The 26,213-nt window shown below is 45.4% G+C and overlaps 1 protein-coding gene across 3 annotated transcripts in view; it reads left to right on the top strand.

The window, feature by feature from the left end:
• The window catches only part of LOC118208528 (ephrin type-B receptor 2-like), a 119,304-nt gene that overhangs the window by 74,745 nt on the left and 18,346 nt on the right, over window positions 1–26,213 (top strand). For all 3 annotated transcript variants that reach the window (XM_035383291.1, XM_035383292.1, XM_035383290.1), the window contains exons 4-5: window positions 12,421–12,576; window positions 13,949–14,284. In XM_035383291.1, the coding sequence (XP_035239182.1) occupies window positions 12,421–12,576; window positions 13,949–14,284 (492 nt within the window). The remainder of the gene's footprint in view (window positions 1–12,420; window positions 12,577–13,948; window positions 14,285–26,213) is intronic.

Here is a 26,213-nt window from a genome sequence, read left to right as displayed (position 1 = left end):
CTGTTTCCTCTCCACATATATAAAAATCAGAACGCGTGCCCAGCAGCCCTCCATGACATCTTTCTCCTTGCAGCCAGGTTTCCAATACGCAAAGTACAGTATTTCACAATAGATCCAATTTGAAAAATTAAGTGAACGTTTTGTTTGGTTTTTCTGCTTTTCGTTAAACGTGTGCCTTTCGTTAAACGTGTGCAGGGAGCAGGCAGTACTCCAGAGCCCGCTGCACGGCAGGTTTCATCAGCAGGGCACAGTCGGGCCGCAGAGGGCCTGGTCAGTCCGTCAGCACGCCGGGGCGGTTGCACGCCCGTCTCCTGCCTTGCTGAACCGCCAGCCTAATTGAGCTGTGCTCAACATAATCTGCGTGTTCTGATGATAAGCTGGCATTCGGACCTGGTGGGAGAGGAGGGCTCAGTTTACCATTTGGAAGTGAAGCCCAGTGGACTTCCTAAACATCAAAGGCACTCCCTGACTCATTTCCAAGAGTAGACTCAGCATTGTAGTCATGCTTTTTTGTTGCCTCGAGTAAAGCTGTGATTAGTGCTCGCTATATCCCCAAAACAGACTTGAATGCCCTGTTGGATGTCAACTACACATTTTAAGTCCCTTCATCACTCTCAATACACTGCACACGGAAGCTGTTCACTCCAGTATAAGGGCATTGGAAATTGTCGAAGAGTGACCCCCTACCCTGCCCTTTTCCTCCCCCTTCCTTTTTGGAATCTCTACAGCGGGTCTTGGAAACCCTCCGATGCTGTGTTGCCATGTTTCCACTGTTGCCCACCGCCCCACGCGGGTGCAGACACGTGATCTTTGCTGGGATGCGTGGTGGTCTCCCGGTCACAGTAGGCTAATCCCACGTTCTCCCAAAACCCGAGAACTCCCCAGGTCTCAGGCGGTCACAGGCAGCTGCGCGGATACGAAATCTCTGGCAATCCAGAGATTCGCTAACCCTGTCAAGTGGAAAAACGGGAATGTTGGAAATGGAACTAGCATTCAGCCCAGTTAGTGTGTAACGTGTGCGTGTGTTTAGAGAGTTTTCCATCGTGCTATGTCCTGGTGTATCCCTGATTTGTCTGGTATGTGGGGCCATGTCTGATATGTGGATTTGTGCTCGTTGAAATGTGACTGTCACCTTCTGAATACAGACGTGTGCTTCTCTACCAGTGCTCTACAGTAACTGCAGGGGCAGTACTTAGTCACAGGTGAGATCACATGGCCTCACTGGAGTACTTGAGATGCATTGTGACATTGATATGCATAGCATTATCCACTTTTATGTAACAATGACTGCATTAGACTGAGGAGTGAGACTCTTTGCTGGAAAGGCCTTTGGACTCTGCTTTTCATAGATGGAAAGCAAGAGAGAGAATGAGAGCCAAATAGGAGGGGGAGAGAGACTTTAAAACCATTAAAATGCTCAGGAAGACCAAAAATTTTACATGTGATGCATCCATGAGTTGTACCCATATCATTACAGACATTTAGCAAATGCTCTTATCCAGAGACACACAGCCTTTTACATTGCATTTACATTGGATCCACTTATACAGCTCGATTATATACTGAAGCAATGCAAATTAAGTACCTTGCTCAAGGGTACAATGGCAGTGTCCAGTGTTCTCCTTTGGAAATTTAACCTGTGACCATTAGGTCACAAGACCAGTTCCTGCACACTACACACTGTCTACACACGATCATGAGTGACTAGAAAGCATGTCTTACAAGAGTCTTGCATTCCTCAAAGCAAGTGTTCTACACCTGTCAGTAGGTCATGCAGAAATGTAGTTGCTCTTGTTTCTGTATGTGCACAGGTCCCTCATCCCAAATACTGTCATGTTAAGCCAAAGATCTGCTTAGACTGTGGGTTGGGCCTGGATCAGAGATAAGGGAGAAAGTGTGGAAGGATCGCAGACTGATGAAGATGAAACGCACATTTGATGTGTCTCAGTCCGTATGCTGCTCTGCCTGGATAAATGATAGATAAAGGCCAAGTAAATTTGAAGTAAATAAAGTTACTTTTAAAATAAATAAATAAATATCTTTCAACAGCTTAAAGGGTGTAATGTGAAAAAGCATGTGCAAAAAAATAAATAATAACATTATTATTATTGTTGTTATTATTATTATTATTATTATTATTATTATCATCATTGTGCTCTGCAGCTGGATTATGGGAACAGCAGGGAAGCAGTAAAGGGTTTTTTGCTTGAAGACAGATTTATTTTCTTTCTTGGCAAAATTAATGGCTTCTCTATTCCAGGACTAATTAATGTGAGTGCTCATTAAGTTTGATTGGTACCAGCATACGCACGTAACCTTGATTTGAATCCAGTAGGGGTTCTGCTTTGCTATTATTGTGTTGGGTGATACTTTCAAGTACTAAGTCCCCAAATGTTGTGAAGTCTCCACTGTTTTCAAATTATTATGCCATTATTGTGATCCATTTTATGTTAAAACTGCACTACTCCTGAGTTAGCATGACTTCAGTTCTCTGAGTTGGAGTTATTCACCTCCAAGAAACACACGCTCCAATCTGGTTTAAGTATGTTAGACACGAGCTTCACATCGAAAGCTCACGGTCTTTCGGGAATGCAATTATAAGCTGCCCTTTAAAGATTTAACATGCAGTGTTTTACCTTTGTAAATAGGCCTGCAAATGAAATCACATTCAAACAGTTTGAGTTTGAGAATATCTTCACATGAACTCCTCTGTTTACGGAGACGTATAGACTCTCTTCGCATTTGGCAGCAGGAGGGTGTATGATTGGTTACAGAAATTGTATTTCTCTCTGTTGATTTATTATTTTTTATAAGTGTATTGGATAAACTGGATAAATATCTTTGTAGAGAGGCCAATAACCGGCAGCCTCACTGAACACTGCATCTTCCTGTGCCATATTCACTTTTTGCATGAAATAAACGGATAAACATTAAGCTTTTCCCAAGAGTATTTATGCATGGGCTCATCCTTATACCACTGTCTTACCCCACAGAATAAACCGCATATGTTCTGTAACAATTAGAACCAGCAATGTCTGAAGCTCAGGAGAGAGGCGTGGATGGGCAAATTGCCTTTTTAACGAGGGTGGGCCATGAATCAAAGAATATGGTTTGGGTCAAGTACTGGCAAAAGTTAAACCTACTGAAATATGGCATGATGTCATCTGCAGTGACAAAGCCAAGTTTCATGCAAATGGCTAAACTTTTCCAAGTCGACAGATCTCTTTCCCAGTCTGTTTGTGAGAGAGCGATCAGAGAGGGAGAGGGAGAGAGTGTATGTACATATGTGAATGAACGTGTGAGTGATTAAGGGCGTGTGTGTGTGTGTGTGTGCGAGTGTGTGCGAGTGTGTGTGTGTGCGAGTGTGTGTGTGTGTGTGTGTGCGAGTGTGTGTGTGTGCGTGCCTCTGTGTGTGTGTGTGTGTGTGTGTGGGAGGGGGGGTGGATGCTACATAGGAACAGGAATCTGGATTGAGCAGCAGCTGCTCCCCAGCACTGTTGCCCCTCTGTTCCCCCCATTGTCCTGCTGTCACACAGCCCCTTTATACTTCCTGTCAGTCAACTGGACCCACCCTGGGGAGTGCCTGAGATTGACTCGGTGCTGTAGGAGTCCTGTGCTTTATTAAAAGGACGGGCGCTTGCTCCCCTTTGTCAAACAGAAAATAGGCACCTCAAATTATCCTTTGATTCTGCTACGGCGCAAGCTGCAGTCATATTTTGTATGCTTCACACAGTATTATTAAGCGTGTGCATGCTGTCAAGGAAAATAATGTGCCATTGTCCTTATTCTGTGTGTGCGGTGCATTCTTGCAGTTTGTTTTTAGTGACCGTTCATTACAGCTGGTATTGCATCTCCTAATTGGACCTTGACTAGACATCCCATTTTGTTACAGACTCATCCATTGTATATATATATATACACTCACATACTGCATTTCCCATATATACATAGCCATTCATGTATTTGAAGTTGTGTTCTATTTCACACAAACAGCACACATCCATTTAAATACCCAGGACTGGAGTTGCACTGATTTGAAACGTGCCTTGGAAAACATCAGTCATGATTCGACAGTTTTAATTGCAGGCAAAGACTGAATAATCCTGCAGGATTCAGACAGACATTCTTCGCTGCTGTAAAGTGCTGTGTTGTTAGCAGTGAAACAGCTGCTCTGTATAAGACGGAACAAAGGAAAGAGATTCCGTGCGATTCCCTCTCTCCTCGCCCTGTTTGGTAGCGCTGGGAGTGGCTTTGCTTGGGGCTGTGTTCGCTGTGTGTGTTTCATGTTGTGAAACGCACTGTCGGCAGCGACGCATGGCAGAGGGACGTGACCAGAGTTTCTCAGGAAGCCCTTGTCCGGTGCGCCCGAGGGTCGCGAGCTACACGCCCCGAAAACCTGTGGGACGCCAGGGGTCTCGGGTACATCTCTCGTTGCCCGGGCAACCAACCACCCTTCCACTGAAGGGCGTGGTCTGGCTTTGGAAACAGCAGTCAGAACCCAGAAAGTGCTCCAGTGGAACGTGTCTGTCCGGGCGGTGGATTTAAGATCTTAAGCCCCCTCCCATCCATCAAGAGCTGTGAATGAAGAACGATAGAGGAGAAACATCTCCTAAAGCAACGTATGAGCCACACCACTGCAAACCCCTGCCTGTGTCCAAATCGGAGTCGCACTACATGCATCCTGCGCCCTACCCCCCACCCCGAGGCTACTTTTCACAAAAGTAAGCTGTGTCTTATATCTAGATATCTCGTCCCTTTCCATGTCATTGGGGTTAATAATTCAAACGGGAAAAATATCCTATTCCCTCAGGAGGCTGGGAGGAGGGGGAGGTTTTCCTTTAGGGTCGGATGCAGTTCTGTGATCTCTTTTTGTTCCCTCACAATGTGACTGAGATCCTTACGTGAGATCATTTGCTCCATTTCCCATTTCTCTTGAGCTGAAGCTTAAGGGGGAAAAAAACAGCTTTTCTAGTCTTGCTTGAAGTCAGAGGTTGACCCTTTCCCTGGTCCTTTTTTCAGATAAAGACTAAAAACCACCCCTGAAGAAACGGCAGCTGCAGTGTGTCAAGTTACAGGAAAAAGTATCCATTCTTTTTTTCTTTCGTTTTTATTGTTGCAGCTTACAGTAAAGCTTTACGGATTTTTCCTGAGGTGATAATACCGCGTTATGGAATTTGATGAGACCGTGACCTTCAGGATGCTCCGGTGGCGGCGACTCGGCCTGCGATTGGCTCGCTCTGTCCCTCACCTGTCTGAGCTACCGCGTACGTGACCGCGGTGGACAGGCGCCCCAGCCGCTGACCTTGTGCTGCCGGCGTCGGAGACGGGACGGCTTGGGTTATTGCAGACGAGTAGAACCCTGACGTGGAGCTCCGCCCTTCCTGTCACAGGGATTGGGTTGCCGTCCCGTTACCCGTCACCCTTCAGACAGGTCTGGCAGGGTGACAGTCCGCCTGTAATGGAGATTAATGGTCGCTTTGTGGTTTGCGGCGACAGATATGGACACCCAGGCCATCTGCTGCAGGGGCAGGAAGTTGGATTGCCTCAGGTCTGGTCTGCCTAAGCCCCAGGGTCTTCCTAAGAGACAGCCGTCTACAAAACTGCCTGCTACAGAAATTGAACCGTCGCCCTTCGGGGTACCTGTCTCCCTTAAAATTAAAAAATATGTTTCTGATGGAAGAATGTTGCTTCATGATTCCAGAAGTGGGTGGAGCTTCTGTACTAGGTGCTGTCAATCACTTGCTCCTTCAGCATGAACCCATAATTATCCACGACAGAGAGCTGCGATTGGTTCAGAGCAGAAGGTTGATGGTTGATGGACCCATTAATGGCACATGACAGCTACTCTCACATTAGGGGTCGTGAAGAATTGCATTACATTACATTCATTAAGCCGACGCTCTTATCCAGAGTGACTTGCCGCGTAGGAGAAACATAACTACATTCATCTGATTAACACAGGCAATAGTGCCAGATCTGGCTGAGAACATTCCCAGACCAGTGAGTGAAGCTGTGCTGAATGTCACTGGTCACTAAAGTTCTAGTGCAAGTTAACCATGTTAACCTAGAACCAAAATTCTGACTACGCATGTAGCTTATATCCTTCACAAGCTCTACAAATAGAGAACGAAAAGCATAAAAATATAGCCTCAGCCTCAGATGCCTTGCTCTCATTCTGCTTTGAAGCCCTTGTCTACCTGCTGAGAGTGTGCTCTACTGGGCATCTTGAACTTCATATGTGCATGCTCTACATAATCAAAAGGAATCCCATTTTATGTAAGACATCTAGGTATTATGTGTCTAGGGCAGTAGAGCATCTCTTTGCAAATATGCATTGTATATTTGTAACAGTAGATAGATAGCAATCTACTGATGAGTGATCATTATAAAACTAGGCCTGTGTGTAAGTCACTAAAAAATGGAAGCCATTTTAAGGCATGATCTTGTTTATTTTTTCGCCTTTATCCTCCTCTGCGATACACGCGGTGGGTTCATTGTACATGCAGACTGTTGGCAGACAACACGGCGTACCTTGTGCTCAGCATGACAGAGAAGATGGAAATGATTTCCTTCAAGGGCTGATATGAGTCAACCTGAATCAGTCTGAACTGCCTGCTCTTTAGCGTTCCCAGTGAGCTTTGCTCTCCTGTACCCTCCCCAGGGTGAGTCACAAGTATGCCCACCCCACCCCGCTATGTTCTGGCTGGGCTGGTACAGTAACTTCCTGACAGTCACCCGCGCGAGAAGGGCGGGACCCCATCACTTGCATGAGCCGTCAGAATTAGCGGCCCGTTAATTGTGTCAGACGAGGAAGCGCGCCGGAACGAACATCCAATCTGCGCCCGCGCGCGCGGTAATCGGGACGCCAGTTGTCTTAATTGCTTTCACACTGTCCTTGATTGAATTAGCGAGGGCAGCCTGGACTTCTAATGTAATTTTCAGGACCGATTATGGTCTGCCAAAAGGGGATGTGCTCCCTGCAGGTGGGTGGGGGGTGGGGCGGGGCGTTTCGCGCAAACAGGTGACCTTGTCTTTTTGTTGGCGCTTCAGTGATTTGCTGCTGGAGAGGTCGCAGGTGTGTGATGGACAGAATATGGCTGTGTCATGGAGAGGATGTGGCTGTGTTATGAAGTGATGTGGCTGTGTTACAGAGAGGACATTCATGTGTCATGGAGCAGGTGTGGTTGTATGATTAGACTTAGTATAAGGACACTGGTATTTAAACTAATTGACTCCCTTCAGCAGACAGCTAAGACACACTTGCTGAACTATTTCAGGGGAGGTGTTGCATTTAGCTCCAGCATAAAGCGGCTGTACCTCAATTGAGATTTGAGCCAGCAACCACTTGGCTTATGAGTCCAGGCTCTGTGACCACAGTGCCTCTTAGCAGCAGGTTAGGGAGATTCCTTACATTGGCTGTTCTCCCTCCTTCTTTTTCCCATGACAGATTCTTAATGGTTACCTCTTGTTTGCTGTGTTGTCAAGACGTCTGCAAAGACATGATTCTCCCCAGAACCCAGATGATCCTCACTTGCCCTTATTCCTGCTCCAGCTGAGAAGTGATTGCTGAAATGAGTGCAGAGAGGTAGACAGAGATGGATGCTGTGTTATTGTTAAATGTCACTTACATGGAGCCACAGCAGGCCCCAGACTTCTGCTGTGTTAACAAAACCTGGAATATGCATCTTCTTTCCTCTGCCTATTCTTTTACACTGTCACCATCCCTGTCTCTCTAACTCACTCACATATATACAAACACGCACACATGCACACACACACATACACACACTCACGCACACACACATGCACGCATTCAGACACACACACCCAAACACATAATCGCACACAAACACACACATACACGCATGCATGTGTGCACATGTACACAGGTCCTTACACACGTACCCTGTTAAATCTCTTGTCTATCTGGTCTGTGGTCAATGTGCTCTGATTGGATGCTGGCGGTTTCACTGGGTTCAGAGACGCTGCTGATTGGGTGTGCTGTGGGGGGCTGTGAGTGTGGGGGCTGTTAGCTCTGTGGTCGTCGTAGCTTTCAGACAAAATGAATGATTTTGTTGAGCTGGGATGCTGGATACCAGGCATGAAGGAGTGTGTGTGTATGTGTATGCGTGTGTGTGTTTGTGTGTGTGTGTGTTGTTTGGTGGGTGCAGGTGGTGGATTTTGCTCAATAAACCTGGCTTTAGTGGGATTAGGCTGTTTTCAGCTGGGCATGGAAAGGGAATGTGGCTGTTCACAGGTCTGGTCTGGTGCGGTGTCTGTGTGTTTGCTGGAGGGGGTGGATACAGCACAATGCCTTCATAAAATGCCAGGCCATGTCTTTGTTTGGGTTTACACACACACACACACTGCTTCTGCCACCACACCTACAGTGAGCACAGCTGGAAGAACTATTCTCACTGTCTGCAAGGCTGGAGACTGAGAGGGACGGAGAGGGAGACAGAGAGAGAAATAGAAATAGAGAGGGAGAGAGAGAGAGAGCCTGCTTCCACTCTGGGCTTTCTGAAAGGCACATAACTTTATCAGCACTTCCATGGGGAAAATGGACTTGTACATAGGCAAGTCCATTAAAGAGGCATTAAAGCCCGCTCTAGCCACAACATACAGTACTGTGTGTCATCCTGAGTGAAGTGTTTTTGGAAACTGTTGAACAATGAGTACATTATCTGGAGTAAAACATGAGTATTAACAGAGTTCTGGCGCCAACATACTTTTCCATTTTTACTGGTGAGTTTTATTGAATCAGTTTTACTCAGGCAGTCCTGCCTGTGTTCATTTCTATATCTGCATCACTGTTAGGTACACCTATCTGGCACCAGGTAGGACCCCCTTTTGCCCCCCAAAACAGACATTTAAAATTTATTCATGAGCGTTTTCTGTTTCAAGTCGAAGTCTGAGTGTGAGTTTTGGTGCCGATTCATGTGTTTCCCTGATAAATACAGCATGCAAGTGCCAGTAGTGAGCTGATATTTCAAACGGGCTGCTCTGGGGAGAAACCGGAGAAAAATAAGAAAAGGCGGAGTTTTCCAGAATCCCACAAACCGGTCTGACTCCTGCTCGGGTAGTAAATTACTTTGAAAGAAATACAAAAATTTATGGGGGGAATTATGTCAGATACCACTGCTCAAGTGAAAGGTATTGCCACAAATTACAGTGGCTGTGGGCTCTTGAGGCGTTTCAGCTGTGTATGGATTTCACTCAGTCGGTTGCTGTTCATTTTTTTCAAATGGCTTACTAAATCCACCAGGGCTCACATAAGTGGTGTAAAGTACACAATACCCTGAACATTTTTTCCCCCCAAAATTTCTAGAGTGGCTTACTCAATTTCTGTGCAAGTCACAGAATGTCGCAGTGTGCAGCCTGAGATTGTTAACCGACATCGAAAGCAATATATATTTTGCGGGTTTAACAGCTGCCAGGTGGCGGTTTAAATCTCGGCGATGTGACTCCCCAGTTTTCAGTCGGCGCACACGGACCCTCCGGCCTTCTCCCCGTCTCCTTTCCCCGAAACGGCCTCTGCCGGAACGCGGGGACGCTTTCCATCTGAGGGCTAGCAAAAGCAGAGGCTTTAACATGGATGCCACATTTTTGTCAGGTGAGCCAAAGGGCTTAGAGTTACATCCCAGGTCTGATGGAACCATCTGGAAGTGAGTAGATATCATATGGACCCTCTGAGTAAAAGACAGCTTTTGAAATCCTCCACCCCCTCATCCCTCTTGCACGCTGTACCCCCCCCCCATCCCCCCAACCCAATGCAACTTCCTGGGTCCTGTTCCAAGTTCCACACCCCTGATTTTTCCCTTGTACAGTGGCCTTGAAATAAATTAGAGTAATGTGTCTGTTTTAATTGATTAAACATTGTTGAAAAAAGTGTTGAATGAATTCTCTAGCGGGCACACACATCCATTCCCTCTTTCTCGCTCTCCTTCCCTCACCCACCTTCTCCCCCACTCTCATTTCTGGAGAAGTGTGCCCCCCTCGGCCCCGTTTCACTGAGCTGTGTCCGACACCTCGTTGTATAACTCTGGAGTTTAATTCACCGTGAGATGAAAATGTGTGTTCCTCAGATTCCTGTTAGCACAGAGCCCCTGTTCTGGCATTAATCTTACTGGGAAAAGAACATGCCAAGGCTAATATTTTCAAAGTCCTTTAGAGCTGTAACAGGAATTGAGCCTGAATGCAAGTGTGCATTTCACTTTCTCGTGCTTTCTGTTATACAGTGGTCATTCCACGGTCTTCAGAGTTTCCTTCCCATGCGGTCAGTTAATCTGCTTGGACTTGGAGAAAGTTCTGTGAGAATATATGAACGTGTATGATTGGACTGATCAAGTACTCATAAATTCAGTGGACCTTCCAGTGCTGTGTTGTAAACCTTTTATTTGACCAACTAAGTGGTCTCTATGGGGTGTCTTTTAAAGTGGCTATTGAGCTTTGTCCCAGAACACTTCAGATGAATAATTAATTTTGAGCTTCAGGTCAATATCTATGATAAATGATAAATGTCGGGTAAATTACCATGACGTTTCAGAGACCAGGCCTAAATGGCCTTTTAGTTATTGCTAATGCTTTGTTTGTGGGACAGATTTACTCTTATGGGAGTCAGACTGGACAGTGAGAGGAGGTGGTGGGTCAGTGTGGCTCTGTTAGAACTCTTCAGTGGTATTATAGGCCAGCAAGTTATGGGCATCCGACAAATAGATTTTTCCGGTGCACTGGGTTGTCAGAAAATAAAAATATGGGATTGAAATTAGCCTAACCGTTACCAGTGGTACTGTCCTTACCACTGGCACTATCATTACAATGGGCCATACCATTACCACTGGCATTGTCATTACCACTGGACAATACCATTGGCACTACCATATAAATACCTGTTTATTTATATGAATATGTTACCAATATATGGCTATTTGTTTAAAAATGAAGCCTTTCATTTGTACTTGCAATTATCAAACAATTTGTTTGAATTGATCTGTTTATTTGCTTTCCACATACTATATATGATGATTTCTAATGGTATTGGTTCTCTGTAAAATATGTATATGGTGTAAACAGGGTTTGTGTGAATAGCAGGATTTCTGGAAGAGGCAAATTCATTGTGGAGGACAAAGAGGAGACCCATTGCAGGCAAATGCATTAGACCCAAAAATATTGTGGATAAACAGCCGTCCAAATGTTTTTGGGGTGGGGAATGAGTCCTGTGTTGCTCTGCCCCAGCAAGCAACATTAATTACCATACTAAATGTTTAGCTTTATATTTAGGCAATGTGTTAAAATGTAAATCATGACCAGTTGCCCTGCATTTGTATGCAAATGAATAATTGGAGAGCACACGCCTTGGTGTGAGGTTTCTTGGCTTGGTGATGACATAAACTGAAGTCGGGAAAGGTCAAGCCCTTGTGCTTGCTGCTGTAATGTCTGAGCCTGAATTTTTCATGCTCGGCTTAAACCTGGAGCACGCAGAGACTGCTGCAGTTCTCTGCATCGCTCTCACTGCGGGAAAGAACAGAGCTGGAGGCAGAGAGGCCCGACTCCTCAAAGATTCTGCAACATGTACCGCTCGACATTGTGTCCGCCGCCGCCCCGGAGAATTCTGGGAAGGAATCCAAAGTGGTGGTGGTGGAGAGACGGAGGGTACCTGAGGTGAAGATGAGATTATGCCCGAGGTGATGGGCTTCTCTGCCATGTAAACAGAAGTGAGCACTTTGTTACTGCAGCACCAGCGATGTCTCTTCAGGGGCCGCCAGTTGCATCTAATTATCCCCCCTCTTACGTGTTTAGGTTCTTTTCTCACTCCCCGTTAGGAGACATTTGTGGGCAGTGTATGTTCCTCTTGGAAGCAGACCAAACTAAAATAACTTGTATTAGATTTTTGAGACCCAAAACAGAATATTGAACATACAAGATAAAACTTGTTCTAACCTTGCTGGTAACACTCTTATCCAGTGCAATGTGAATTTCTTACAGTTTCACGTATCTTGTTATGCAGTCATGTTTTGCCTGAAACAGTTTAGCTGAGGTTCTGTAAATTCTCTCCAGGACCAACTTGGGATTGCAAACCCAAGAATGTGATCTGGCTGAAATCGCATGCAGTCGAGCAGTCAAACTGCTCACAGCGATGCCGCAGATTCTAAGATCCACTAAAGACTGGTCACATTGTCCGCGACAGTTGACTGGATTCATGTTGAATCTGTGCAGATCAGCTCTGTGAATGGGAAATGCTACCCAGATGAGTGTTGAATCTGTGCAGATGTGACTCATATCCCATCTGGAAGCACATAACTGTTGTGTTGGCTGTCACACATTTTACTCTTGTGCCCACCCCCTGGGTTTGATTGGCTCTCTCTGATCGGTGATATATTCTAACCAGCACCCCCCCCTCCCCCCCTCCTGTGGTTTCAGCTTGCCCCTCTGGCTTCTTCAAGCCATCCCAGGGAGACCAGCCTTGCCTCCAGTGTCCCATCAACAGCCGCACCACCAACGAAGGCGCCACCAGCTGTGTCTGCCGCACCGGCTACTACCGCACTGACTCGGACCCTTTCCAGATGCCCTGCACCAGTAAGTACCGCCCCCTCCAATCACAACCACCGTCTGCATGCCAATCAGCGTTGCCATGGCAACGCTCCTCCTGAAAATATGGATCAGTGCCAGGGCAACCTGATAGGGAGGAGCGTGATCGGCGTGTCAAATATATTGGCGGTTTTACACCAGTTGTGAAAAAAGGGGGTCAGAATAAAAGTGATTATTATGCTAATTCAGAAAAATGTTATTTTATTTATTCATTTATTTTTATGTATAACTCTTTCCCTATAAGATGCATTGTGGAGATGGGAAGGGTTGGATGAGGGGTAGGTGGACAGACAAGAGGGAGGGTGTGGAACTCAAAAAAGTACAATAATTTGGCCATTCCACACATGGGCTTTGTGAATGGCTGAGAAGCTATACTATTTGAAGTGGGAGAGATCTGCTAAATTAGGGACTGCACATGGGTCACTTCTGCCCCGCAATATGTACATTCATTAAACGTCTTGGGGTGACTCCACAATATAAGAATAAGAACTCCACCCTGAAGGTATTAAGTCATTAATAAGCAGAAGAGAGGCAGTGATTTGTGTGTTTGTGTCTGCTGCCGCTGTGCATTAGCAAACACCGCACCACTGTTTTAAAAGCAGTGTACCTCAGAGACCGAGTAAGACTGTGCTTAATCCATGAAATGGCCGACATTCCCTACGGTGAGTCAAAACCCCCTGGTGGGTTACGAGGGGGGCTGTTGAGGTGGGTCACAAGATGCAAAAGGAAGATGTGACAAAATGCCTGACTGTCTGTTATCGACAGTACTGGATTTATGGAGAGTGAGATGTCCAGGAGAACCTGAACTGTACACAGTGATTTCAGGCCTGAGTCTGACCTCACTGTGATGCGTCTGAAATAACCGATGAAAAAAGTTAAACTTAAATTAGGTTTGTGGGGTTGACGCTGGAATATTCTGTGAGTTTAAAGGGTCTACCGTTTCTTTGCTGGTACTATTTGATGATCCATTTTTGTAGACTGCTTAGCTTTAGGTTGATTCCTTCAGATCATATCAAACTGCAAGATTGTTTTTTAGTCAGTCAATGTGTTACTCTGACTTAATTGTTTCAATTATTTAAATGCATGTATGCATTTGTATTGATGCATTTCCCAAAATACACAAGCGGACGAGACAAAAATTAAATTCAGCACAGCCACAATCTTCATCTGTAGTGTGACCTTTCAGTGCTCCTGATGATGTTATAAGCAAGGTTGCAGAGTACTACCACAGACGGGGAACCGCTCTGGGTTTGACACCCTTGGATAACACCCCGAGATGGGGAACCGCTCTGGGTTTGACACCCTGCGATAATACCCCGAGATGGCGACGGTGCGTTCACGCCGGGCGTCTCTCTTCCAGCGATCCCCTCCGCGCCGCAGAGCGTGATCTCCAGCGTCAACGAGACGTCCCTGATGCTGGAGTGGACGTCGCCGCGGGAGATGGGCGGCCGGGAGGACGTGGTCTACAACATCATCTGCAAGAGCTGCGGGACGGGGCGCGGGGCCTGCACGCGCTGCGGGGACAACGTGCAGTTCGTCCCGCGCCAGCTGGGCCTGATCGAGCCGCGCGTCTACATCAGTGACCTGCTGGCCCACACGCAGTACACCTTCGAGATCCAGGCCGTCAACGGCGTCTCGGACCAGAGCCCCTACTCCCCGCAGTACTCCTCCGTCAACATCACCACCAACCAGGCCGGTGAGTGGACACGCTCAGGGGCGGGGGCGGGGGCGGGGGCAGAGTAGGGGGGTATGGAGATAGGGTCCATAGATCTTTCCCCCTTTGTTTGGTGCCATGGATGCTGACTGCCCTTGTCGACTGTACTTAGTACCAGCCGTACATACATGCATACAGACGTGTGTGTGTGTGCGTGTGTGTGTGTGCGTGTGTGTGTGGGGGCTGTTTCAAGCTATTTTACTTTTAGTTGTTAAAAACAATTAATTGGCAGAAACATTCTTGGCAAAAGCCAGTCCAACTTTGAATCCTATCCACCTGGTTCTTGCTGCATGTGGCATAGCAGCTCAATTGGGGGTTTTAAGATGGGCTTGTTCAGATGACCGTTATTTCACAATGGAAGAAAATTCTCCTTCAAATGATTATTATTGTCAATTTTCTGTGAAAGATGCCTGTTTGGCGGTAAGTGCTGTCTTGTAGCTCCAGATCTCCACCTCCAGCCGCGTTTGGGGCTGTTTGACTGTGCGGCGCTCATATATTCATGTCTTGCAGCACTGCACTTTGTAGATGCCTCCGTTGTTTTATTGAATGTGGCATATTGCCTGTATTAAAGCCAGGGCTTTGCTCGGCATGGATCTCCCAGCGGAGACGCTCGTCGCTTTGGCTTGCACTGACCCGGGGAAATGGCTTTTCAGAAACACAAGATAATGAAATGAAAATTTTTCCAATAAAGCTTTTTCTTTTTCTCTTTTTTTGTGGGCAGAGTCGTTGAAAGCGTGCGGTGTTGGTGTCACGTCTGAGGCCGATCTGGGCCGGGCCCTACCACGCTCTCTCTCTCTCTCTGTATTTTTTTTTTTGAATGGAAAATGGCGAGTTAATGTTGCAGTGGGCTCTTCAGGAACCTGTTGAGCAGCGCAGAGAAAACAGCTCACGCCCCCATTGACACCCTCTGATGCATTTTTATGCAGAAAGCCAAAGGGACAAGCCCATCTCTCCCATCATTGTTCCTTACCAGCTCCTCCCACCCCTTCTCTCTCTCTCTCTCACCCTCTCTCTCCCTCCGTCTTTCCCTCCTTTTTTGCTCTGTCATCCCTGCTTTATGTGATCCCCTCTGCTCTCTCTCTTGCACGCACTCTCTCCTCCTTTCTCATTCACTCTGCTGGTTGATGCCACAGTTTCTCTCATTAGTTCTGGCAGCTGTGAAAATCCAATTAGCCCTGAATATTTCTGAAACACATTTAACACACTGGTAGGCATGCAGGCACACAGTCACACGCACACTCACATACAGACACGCTCACACACACACATTTTCACACACGCACATACAAGCACATAGAAACACATACTCAAGCACATGAATACGCTCAAAAAACATGCACGCATACATATGCATATACACACACAAACACAAACACAAACACACACACACACACACACATCTCACAAAGGGTAAGACCTTGACATTTAAGCATCATTTAATTAATCTCATTGAGGTTTTTGTGTTTTCCCAGGGGGAGTTTCTGACTAGCATAGCTTTATTTAAATGTTTTCCAGCCAACAGAGCAAGGAGGATGATATAGATGGGCAAAGTGGTCATCAACAGCACTGGACTATTAAAATTCAGTACACACATACATAATTTTTTTTTTTTTTGCTTGAATGAATCCAGGTTTTTTGACAAAAGGCTGCTAAAAGACATATCGTATAGTCTGAAATTGGCATAATGCCTATTTCATGCCTTTGAATTAAATCTGTTCCAAATGAATGTGATAAATAAAGCCACAAGCCAGCTTCTACGCGCAGAACCTCCCTGTCTGCTGGTAGGCCTCGAGCCCCAAGGGCCTGCACTAATGAATGACGGACCTGTTTGCCAATAGCTGAGGTAATATTTACACAGACCTGCACGATTTGGGCCTTTTTATTAAACCATTTTTACTGCACATGTCTTTTCAGCCCCATGTTTTATTGGCCTTGTTATTAAGTACCGTAATGGCCCCAACATGCATTAAATGCCCTGTTTTCCTTCTTGCGCAAGTAATTGCATCTGTTTAAAGAATGCGGCGGTTTGTCTTTGTGTGTGTGTGTGTGTCTTTGTGTGCGCGTGTGTGTGTGTGTGTGTGTGTGTCTTTGTGTGCGTGTGTGAGTCTGCTTTCTGCTCTTTGTCTGTCTGTGACCATTTTCATCGTAACCGTCCCAGATAACGAAGGCCGTGGGGTCTAATAAAGCATTCTAATGAGGTTCCCTGTCCCCTCCCACTTAGCTGAACCACACTGAGCTGGCTGGGACTGTCATTTGCGGGGGGGGGGGGGGGGACTGGGGACTGGGGGGTCCTGCACTCTCTCTACCGATCTGGCTGTCAGCTTTGATTATGGGTCTAGCCAGCCTGTTGGAGGGGGGTGGGGGGTGGCGGGAAAACTGTACTCCTGCTGCCCGGTTTGGGGTGGGGGGCATGGGGCATGGGGCATGGCCTCTGTGGATCAGGCAGAATGGTCTTAATTAAGTCAGGTTTGCAGAGCAAAGAGGTCATGTAAACAATGCGCCTCTTATGATTAGCCAGGGAATCAATTTCCTGTGCTTTCTGATTGCCATTCCTCAGGTGTGTGTGTGTGTGTGTGTGTGTGTGTGCATGCATGCGTGCAAGCCAGAGTGCGCCAGTGTGGGGGTGTGTGTGTGTGTGCGCGCATGCGTGCATGCATGCAAGCCAGAGTGCGCCAGTGTGAGTGTGTGTGGACATGCGTGTTTTAAAAGTGTGCTCTCCCATGTGAGTCAGTGTTTGTTGCGTTCTCAATGAGAAACTCAAATTTATTTATTTATTTTTTTTACAATTTATTGAATACAGGTGGAGTAATGTAGTACAACTCAATACTGTCTGATTATTTATGTGAAAACTATTGCTGCTATGTTCAGTTGATGCCAGCACCATTCTGATATGGTTATATTGGAGACATACGGGTGGTGACTGGATTTGAAAAATGAACCTTTACGTTGTACTCAGTAATGAAAACCTGGTGGCCATCCATTCATTCTCAGTTGGAAGAGCTCATTTAGCAAACATTCTCATGCCTGGAAACTAGTCACAGACGTGCATTGTCACGTAACCATCTGTAGCCAACCACATTGTTGTAAAATGGCGACCTTTAGCGCTTTCAAAAGCAACGGGCCACTGTCCTCATCTGTGATGAATAATTATTTTATGGAGGAGAATGATTAATTTGTTTCTGCTGTGCTGGCATGTAATTAGCGAAGTGATCTGACACACAGCCTCGTTAATACCCCCGTGTGGTGGCGTTGGTGGGACGTGGGGGTGTGATTGGTAATTAGAGAAAAGTTCATGCGGGGAAGATGAGAGGTGAGATTAGCCTTTAGGCAGTCAGTCCTGTGGGAACGCTGCACAGATTGAGCGTGTGCGAAAGACTGCGAGACTCCTACCTGTATGACAAAGCTAATTATGCAAAGAAGCAGCCAGTTATGTTGCTGTTCGTATCCAACACAACGGCGTGCACGGAACTTAAAATGAGAAAACTTCCAAAAAAAAAAAAAAACAGGAGAGGTGTTAGCTTTGGCAGTGCACCAAGCCAGGCGCTTCACCAATAAATAACCAGGCCTTAACCTTGTCACCCATTCGGCCTACCGCTGGGTTCGCATGTGCCGATCCTTCATTGCTTGGACCCTGACCGAGGCGGACTCTCTCATTACACACTACACAAGTTTCTCTCAGGCATTTATCACCATGAGTGGGGAACGGCGTTTCCTCTGCCGTGACTGTGTTCCATCTGAAGTCTTTATTAGTGGGGCTTTGTGGCGGCCTTGCAGTCGGTGTGGAATTACACGCGAGCTGCGATGTAAACACACACCAGGAAACCGCCACTCCAGGCCTGTCGCAAGCTATTCCCTGCGGGGCAAGATTTCTCCTTAAATACACAGCCACGTAGAAAGCTGCGTTTCTCAGATAATGACACTCTTCTCCCTGACGCTAATGAACAGCGTTTGAATATGGAAAATAAGCCAGACATATCCATTCATTACAGTTCACTGTTGTAACACACCAGGGAGACATTTGTTAAAACATTAAAAGAAAGAAAAATAAATGGAAGACATCAGCATCTGCAAGGCTTTCAGTCATCCAAAGGAAATGTTTATCTACACAGTTTGGATGCAAACACCAGCAACCATCCCCCACTGATCCCTGCCTACATACACACATGCAGACACACACACATACACACACACATACACGCAGATGGCACTTCGTACTGGTTGACGTATTATCCGCAAATATTTAGCTAAAGGTTATCTTAGAAGTTTTGACAGCCTCTCTGGGGGGTCCCCCAGCCTAACACTTGAATGCCAGTGCTAAGGGTCACATCTGTATGAATTATAATAATGGTGGTGGGAACAGGCTCTTCCCCTGTGCACTCAGAGCTACTGTATCTGTTATCCAGCATGTGTGTTCTTCAGTCTGTCTGGCTGCCATTCTGTTTGGGCGAGGGGAAGGGGGAGGGCAACGTTTGATGCATCACATTGAATTAAACTGAGAGACTTGCTGGCATTAAAAACTGATCCCCTGCCCCCCCCCCCCCCCCCCCCCCCCCCCCCCCCCCCCTCATTTAACCGACACCCCTGGATTAAAGTATGTTATGCTGTTCTGCTGAGTTGCACAGTCAGATCATGGAGGTTATTTTTTTGGGGGGGTGGGGGGCAGTTAGCTCTCAGATAAAGCACACACTGCACTGAATGACACACGGGTGGAGACAGCTGGGACTGGGGGTATTTTCTCAGTCCTCCTTTCAGTCGTTATGAAGGGGAGTTTGTTGGGGGGGCACTTACCAAGCGCTGGGGGGTACTGCTGCCCCAGTGGTCGCCACTGAGTGCGACTGACATAAACTGTCACGCAGCCAAACAGATGGAGCGTTCAGTGTGTCTGGCTCATCTCGAGCCTGGCCACACAGTCTGCTAGGGAAAGCACGTGCTGAGATTCAGAGTTTATTCCACCCTGGATGAGTCGCCAGTTTTATCAATTTATTATCATTCTTTTTTTCCTCCTCCTGCAGTCATACAGAAAGCCCTGGAAACAATGCCTAAATAAACACTGTACTGTAGTTCTGTAGAGTTTGGACTGTGTATCCATTAAGCAGGGAGAAGCATCCTGTAATGGCAGCAAAGTTAGCAGCAGTGAACCCAGATCTGTGCCACATACCCCAGCTACCCCGTTCCCAAATGAACTTGAACTAATGTGGTCGGAAGGGCCTTGAGCTTGCCTGGTGTATTTTCTCTGTCTTGCCGTCAGTCTGAAAACACTAGGTTTTAAGATAGTTCTGCGTCACCGCCAACCCAAGCTTCTCGCAGAACTACAGCCGGCATGCTAAGGTGGTACACTGTCAAAGGTACCAGTCTATGAAATGTTCCACTATGGACTGCACAGACAAACATGTACACAGTGGGAGGGGTCGTTCAAACACAGCCAGTCATCAGTCTCCATGGTAATCAGAGAATGAGGGGTCATAATCATTTTTTCTCACAATTGAATTCAATTTATTTGTGAGAAAAAAGGCAGATATGCAAAGAGGACAGTGTGTGCTAGTAGTTATGTATGAGGGTGTGTTTTTTTATACAGGCACTCTGTCCTCAGACGTTATTTATTTATTTCGTAATGACTTTGTTCAAAGCACTCATATTGACACTGCTGTGCCTAAGTAAATTTCATTCATTTAATTTTGTTCATTTCAGCTTGATAATGATAAAGAGGTGGAGAAATTGTAATTGAGGTACTTCTGTGACTCCCTGTTTTCCCATTTAAAATTTAATATCATCTGGTAATGATGTTTTTGACCAACTTAATCACTCGCTCTACTGAAGTGTTCCCAATGATGCCCCCCCACTCCCCTCCAATCATTCAAAATGTGAAAGGTTATAAGTGTTGCCCCAAATAATTTATTTTCGGGAAATAAGCTCAGATGACTTGCGTAAGTAGATCAGAGGGGAGAAAGACAGAACGACGACAAAAACCTGCTTGTTCTTGCAGACAGAACCTGGGTTCAGGAGATCATGCGAACCACAAAACTCGCTCATAATTCATAGCCGTGCCAGTTAAGCGTTGAGTGCCAGTGTCTGAGGGCTTGGACAGATATCGGATGGGGAAGTCACGTTTCATCGTTAGTGACAAGGCCCTCCAGCCCTGAGTTCTGTGCCTTCGATGGTTGAGCCGAACAAAGATTTAGGTCAGACTGTCACAGGCTGTCCTGTCACTTCCTCATCCCCGGTGCCCCAGAGCCTGCTGGGAAATCTTTATAAATAATGGACAGATGCTCTCTTTGGAATGTTTGATTGGTGTTTTTTTTTTTCTTGTGTTGCTCCTTTCTTTCTTTAAAAAAAAAAAAATAGAGGCAGGGACTTTGTTTCTTGTTCTGCTGACAAGTGGAACACTTTGTGCTGGGATGGGGGGTCGGGATGCTGTGTGGTTCATAGAGAGAGAGAGCTGGAAAGAGTCCATGTGAGTATGTTAGATAAGCAGGATGTAGGTGTGTGTGCATGTGTGTGTGTGTGTGTGTTACAGACATGGATCCTTCTCAGAAAACAGGTGGGCCTACCACTCAAATCTAATAAGATTATGTGTGTCTTTTTTAACTTATCACGATTTGAACTGTAAGCACCAGATACACTGCATTACCAAAAGTATGTTGGCACCCTTCTAATTAGTGGTTTTGGCTATTTCAGCCACACCCATTACAAACAGTTGCATAAAATCAAGCATACAGCTATGCAAGCTCCAATGACATACATCGGCAGTAGAATTGGTCGTACTGAAGAGCTCAGTGACTTTCAGCGTGGCGCTGTGATAGGATGCCACCTTCTCAGCAAGTCAGTTCATCACATTTCTGCCCTGCTAGAGCTGCCCCAGTCAGCTGTAAGTGCTGTTATTGTGAAGTGGAAACGTACAGGAGCAACAACAGCTCAGCCAAGAAGCAGAAGGCCACACAAACTCACATAACGGGACCGTGTAAATATCATCTGTCCTCAGGTGCAACAGTTACTACAGAGTTCCAAACTACCTATGGAAGCAATGTCTGCACAAGAACTGTTCGTCAAGAGCTTCATGAAATGGGTTTCCATAGCCGATCAACCGTACCCAAGCCATAACAAGCATCGGCTGGAGTGGTGTAAAGCACACTGCCATTGGTCTCTGAAGTTGTGGAAACGCGTTCTCTGGAGTGATGAATCACGTTTCACTATCTGGCAGTCTGATGGACGAATCTTGGTTTGGCAGAATGCATAGTGCCAACTGTACTGATCTAAAAAGAACTGGTCTAATATCTTCGGGGATGTCGTTATGTGGTGCTTACCCTTTAAAGATTATAGGGGCTAGTAGAGCATTTAAATAATGAAAACAGCTGGAATTATTAATTACCAGCAACATCCTAGTTATCCAAGTTCAACCTTGTTCGAAACATCACGTGATCACCTGTTTCAGGCATGGAACTAACAAGATAGTTAATGTGTGTATGGTAGGCTTTAAGAAGACAGTTAAAATGGCAAAATCATCATGTTGAAAATGGGGGAAAAAATGGGGGTTGTTTGTACAAAAAGATTTCATTTGCCTTTTCAGTTTTTTTAGCTGGTTTTTTAAATTGTGGAATCCTTTTAGTGAAACCAGTGTTGCTATATTATGAACACATATTTTCTCCTGGAGAGAGCACATTGATCTGGATTCAGGTTAAACACATGACCTCTGCCACTCTTATGAACAGCAACACAACCCTTGCAATCAGTCTGGCAATCTCTCTAATAAAAATAAATAGGCCTACACCTAAAAATGGAGATTAACTTGCGTGAAAAACACTGACAGGTTATCCACGTCTGCCAAGTGTTTCAATTTCAAGCTTCTGTGTTGCCGAGGAATCCCACACTGATTGCATTCTGACCAAGAGTTTAAAAGTGGATGACTGATTGGTTATTGAAATGGTGAGCCGCTTTATGATGTGATGGGATGTGATGCAGCAAGTTAAACGCTCCCGGTGGATATTTTTGTGTACACTATTGTAGCGATCTGTGAGTGGGGCTGCCTAGCCGTCCCACTGGAGGTAAATTATTTTTTAGGGCTGTGGTCGGCATGGCATACCCTGGAGACATGTTACCCTGTTCCAGCTTCGCCAGATTCTCGGTCTTTACGTTGGTGTCGGAGTGGGATTGTGAAGGCGGGGCTTTAATGGGCAGGGCAGTGCCTCACGAGGGGGCGACGGCCTGTGAGTGGCATGTGATCGTGATGGCACGCTCTGGGGAAGAGAGCGAGTTGTGTAACGATCTGCTAGTTGGGAGAGAGAACGATCGCCTCCAGCTCCGTTGTTAATATTATTTCTCAGTTTGATTGTTTTGTTGTTCGCCATGTTAAATTATCGTTCCTTTTTTGTCCTTTCAATGACCAGTTCTATTCAGTGGCACCACATTAGGTTGGGATCTCTGTGCGAAGCAGCACAGCCCAGTTTAGCATACACTGTATTACGACGTGTATGTCTTAACTCAAACTGCGTATTTGGAAATGCAAGAAGATAATGTGTTGTTGCCTATTCTTCTCTTCTCGAAGTTGACCAATGATGCACGGAACGTAAGATTAGCAGAAAAATAGAGCACTGGAATGGGGAAATTAAACAATCGTAATTTGTTGCACACAATAAAACACGCTTTTTAATGCATTTCCCCACAAATGACACATTTATTAAATAACAGTGCAAGACCATGGTCCCAGTACAGATAGAGATAATATTGTCTCTGCCCACTCCTCGTTTATATGGCTTCATTTTTAATGCGATTGGTTCCCTTTCTTGGTATTAGAGCACTTCATTTCCCGTATCACCCATTGTCCCTGTTGTCATTTGGTTTCAGTCTCTGTAATGAGCCCTTTGAAACATTCTGTGACGATTCCTTTTAGTCATGCTCTGCTTTTAATTAGAGCCGTTTGATTGAGCTGTTAATTTAGCACAGATCTGGATTTCACATCACTCGAATGATATCTTCTCCATCTCCTTTATTAAGAGGCGCCTTTTTGGCAAAGTGGGGAGGTCACATTTCTTTAAATGGCAAAGCAGTTGCGTCGCAGAGTTGTGATAAAGGTTTTGGGCTTTTAGATACAGGCTTAGTTCTTACTGTATGTGCAGTAGGCTACTGCTATCGCACCCTTAATCAAGTTTCTTAAGCAGTGCCGGCTCAGTTATCTAACTTCGACATAATAATATGCAAGAAAATAGCTGTGCAGAGTGCAGGCATCCCTGGATTAGGTCAGATTTTAAAATGAAAACACATTTCTTCAACTAATGTTCTTATCAAGCATTTTGAGTACTTAAGAGTGGTTGTCATAAGGCACGCATTTCATTTTAACTGGCAATTGATGAATTTGACTTAAATAAACAACAAACTTATCGTATTAATGTTATGTTAATCCATTTTAAATGCATACATAGAAGATTAGTGCAACACATGGAAGATATGAAATGTTATAAATGTTGAGTAATAATATTTCTAGGACCTTTTAATTTAGGAAATAAGTCAAATTAGGAGAATTTAGCTCAAAGCTTAGATTGACCTAGAAGGAAAAAAGTACAGAGCACAAACAATATTCATATTGTTTTCTTTTTTTAGAATAACTAGTGGTAACATTTGCTTGGGGAGGTTAAAAAATCACATTTTTGTGAGTGAGTGCTTGTGATTTCAAAACTTTCAAAGTATTTGGAACGGTGCCCACTCTGAAATTAGCCAATGATAGACAAATATGTTAATGTCCAAGTTTTCCCTAAAGTGGATGGTTTAAAGCACGATTAAGTCAGATTTCACGTTGTGATTTACTAGAGTGGAAAACTTCCTGGACCACATTCCCCAAATCCATTACAGATGGAAAACAGGAATAATTGCCAGACTGCTTCATCCAGCATACCAGGAAGTGCATGCAAATGTGCACTTTTCCCTATAAAAGCACTAGTTTATATCTATGTGTGACATAAATCAAAAGTGCAAAGGAAGTGGGTTTTTTTTTTTTTTTGGGGGGGGGGGGGGCTTTTGCAGAAAAATACCAGTTGCAAAGGAGGGAAAGTAAAATACAAGTGAGAGCTGATGGATTTATGACCCCAGGACCCCCTCCCAATCACTGCAGTGCGTACCTTTCCACAGCTTTTCAGCAGCTGAGTAACATGTGGTCATAAAGTTGAGAACTTTGGATTCAGGGGGACCCAGGTGACCCCGAGGTCAGGACCAGCCTGGCGGGCAGTGATGTCATTTAGTTTGCGCCTTCTCTGCCAGATCAATGATTAAGCGTGGTGCCCGTTTAATGCATCACACTTTTCCCCTAATAGCCGAGTGACAGCCAAAGTTTTGTTTTCTCTTATCTGGTTTTTTTTTTTTGCACATTATTCTGCTCACACGGTGCAGGTGACTCAGGGTCAGTCAGGCAGTGAAAACAGAAAGCAGGTGCCTGAGGCGCAGGCTCCTTTCGCAGTTTCTCGAAGCACGTGATGAGTAAACTCAATTAAATTCACTTCAGTAATACGTTACTTATTCCACATCGGGTGATTAAGTTGGATAAAAACAACACTGATGGTGGACACACGAAATGCGAGAGCTCTCATGTCATTTCACGTAAACCTGTTTTCGAGCACTGTGTGGATACTGTCCCCATGTCACCCCCTCTCCTCTCCTCTCCTCTCCTCCCTTATGAACAGATTACAGTCTAGGCCTACTCTTTCTCCTTCCCTCCTCCCACTGGAGTGGAGCTCTGTGGCCAAAACCCCAGAGCCCTCAGATGCCAGCCTTTTGGGAAGGCCGTAGGGGGGCGGCACGATGAGTGTGGTTAATGAAACCGCTCTTCAGCTCTCCCCTGACGCCCTCTTTGAAAGAGTAGCGGGGAGCACTGCAGGGTGCTCGCCTAATGAAGTCAGGTGCTGAGCTCATAGATGCCCAGGCAAAAGATGCGACTTAATGGCCAATCTGGGCTCAGTGTGTGGAGTTGAAATGGGGTGGGGCTAGTGGGGTGAGGGAGGGCAGTGGGTGCAGGAGTGGGGAGGGGGGCACTGTGAAAGAATGGGTAGGGAGGAGGAGTTGTTCGTTTTTGGACTGGGCAAGGAAAACAAGTGTGATATGTCAGGGTTCTGGAAAGTTCCCTGGTGAGATCACAAAGTCGAACGACAAAGGTTTTTTTTCTTTCTATTTTTTTTCTTTTTTGGATTACTGGAAAGTTTTTTTATTTTATCCATTACAAAACTTTCGTAGATTTTTAGGAACAATCATGAAATGTCAGAATGGCTATTCTGGGAAAAGTCCTTTTGTAATGCCCGGTGACATGGTTATCTCCTATTTGAGTGCCTTCAAGCTTCAATTAATTCAATAATGTTAAAAGTAATATTAACACTAAATGCTGATAGAGGCCTTCTGATATATTAATTGATTTATATATTTGTGGATTCCTGAAATGGACATCTATTCATGGCTCATTGTTCACGACACACATTTTTGAGTGAACCTTCCTGACTCTATATGCTGAAAGGAAGATTAATCGGACAAAGAAACTCTGGATGGGTCTGTCCACAGATGCACACACTGTCTACGCCATACAAAAAGCATTTCAGTTTTTTTTTTTTTTTTTTTGAGAAAATGTACTGCCTGGAAAAAGAGTTTGATGCCTGTTATCCTCAACAAAGAAAGTACATTATGGAGCCAATTGTTTGGAGAAGGCCAAAAGACCACATGACAAGAATGTGTGCGTGTTGATTACACTCATCGCACCAGGCAGACTGCAAAAGGACAGCTGTTGCAGTGCTAAACACTTGGGGTGGGGGGGAACACAAATACTTCAGATAGACACACTTCCTATTGCCACACATGTAGTGTAGTAAAAACAAGCTTCCCATAAAAGTGAACTATTCTGTTGTCTTAAATGAAGGGAGCACTTTTTTTTTTCTTGGATCTGGAA

The sequence above is a fragment of the Anguilla anguilla genome, chromosome 11, assembly GCF_013347855.1.
Source record: "Anguilla anguilla isolate fAngAng1 chromosome 11, fAngAng1.pri, whole genome shotgun sequence".
Lineage (NCBI taxonomy): Eukaryota > Metazoa > Chordata > Actinopteri > Anguilliformes > Anguillidae > Anguilla > Anguilla anguilla.
The sequence above is the reverse complement of the archived record's forward strand: the minus strand, read 5'-3'. Positions and strand labels throughout refer to the sequence as shown.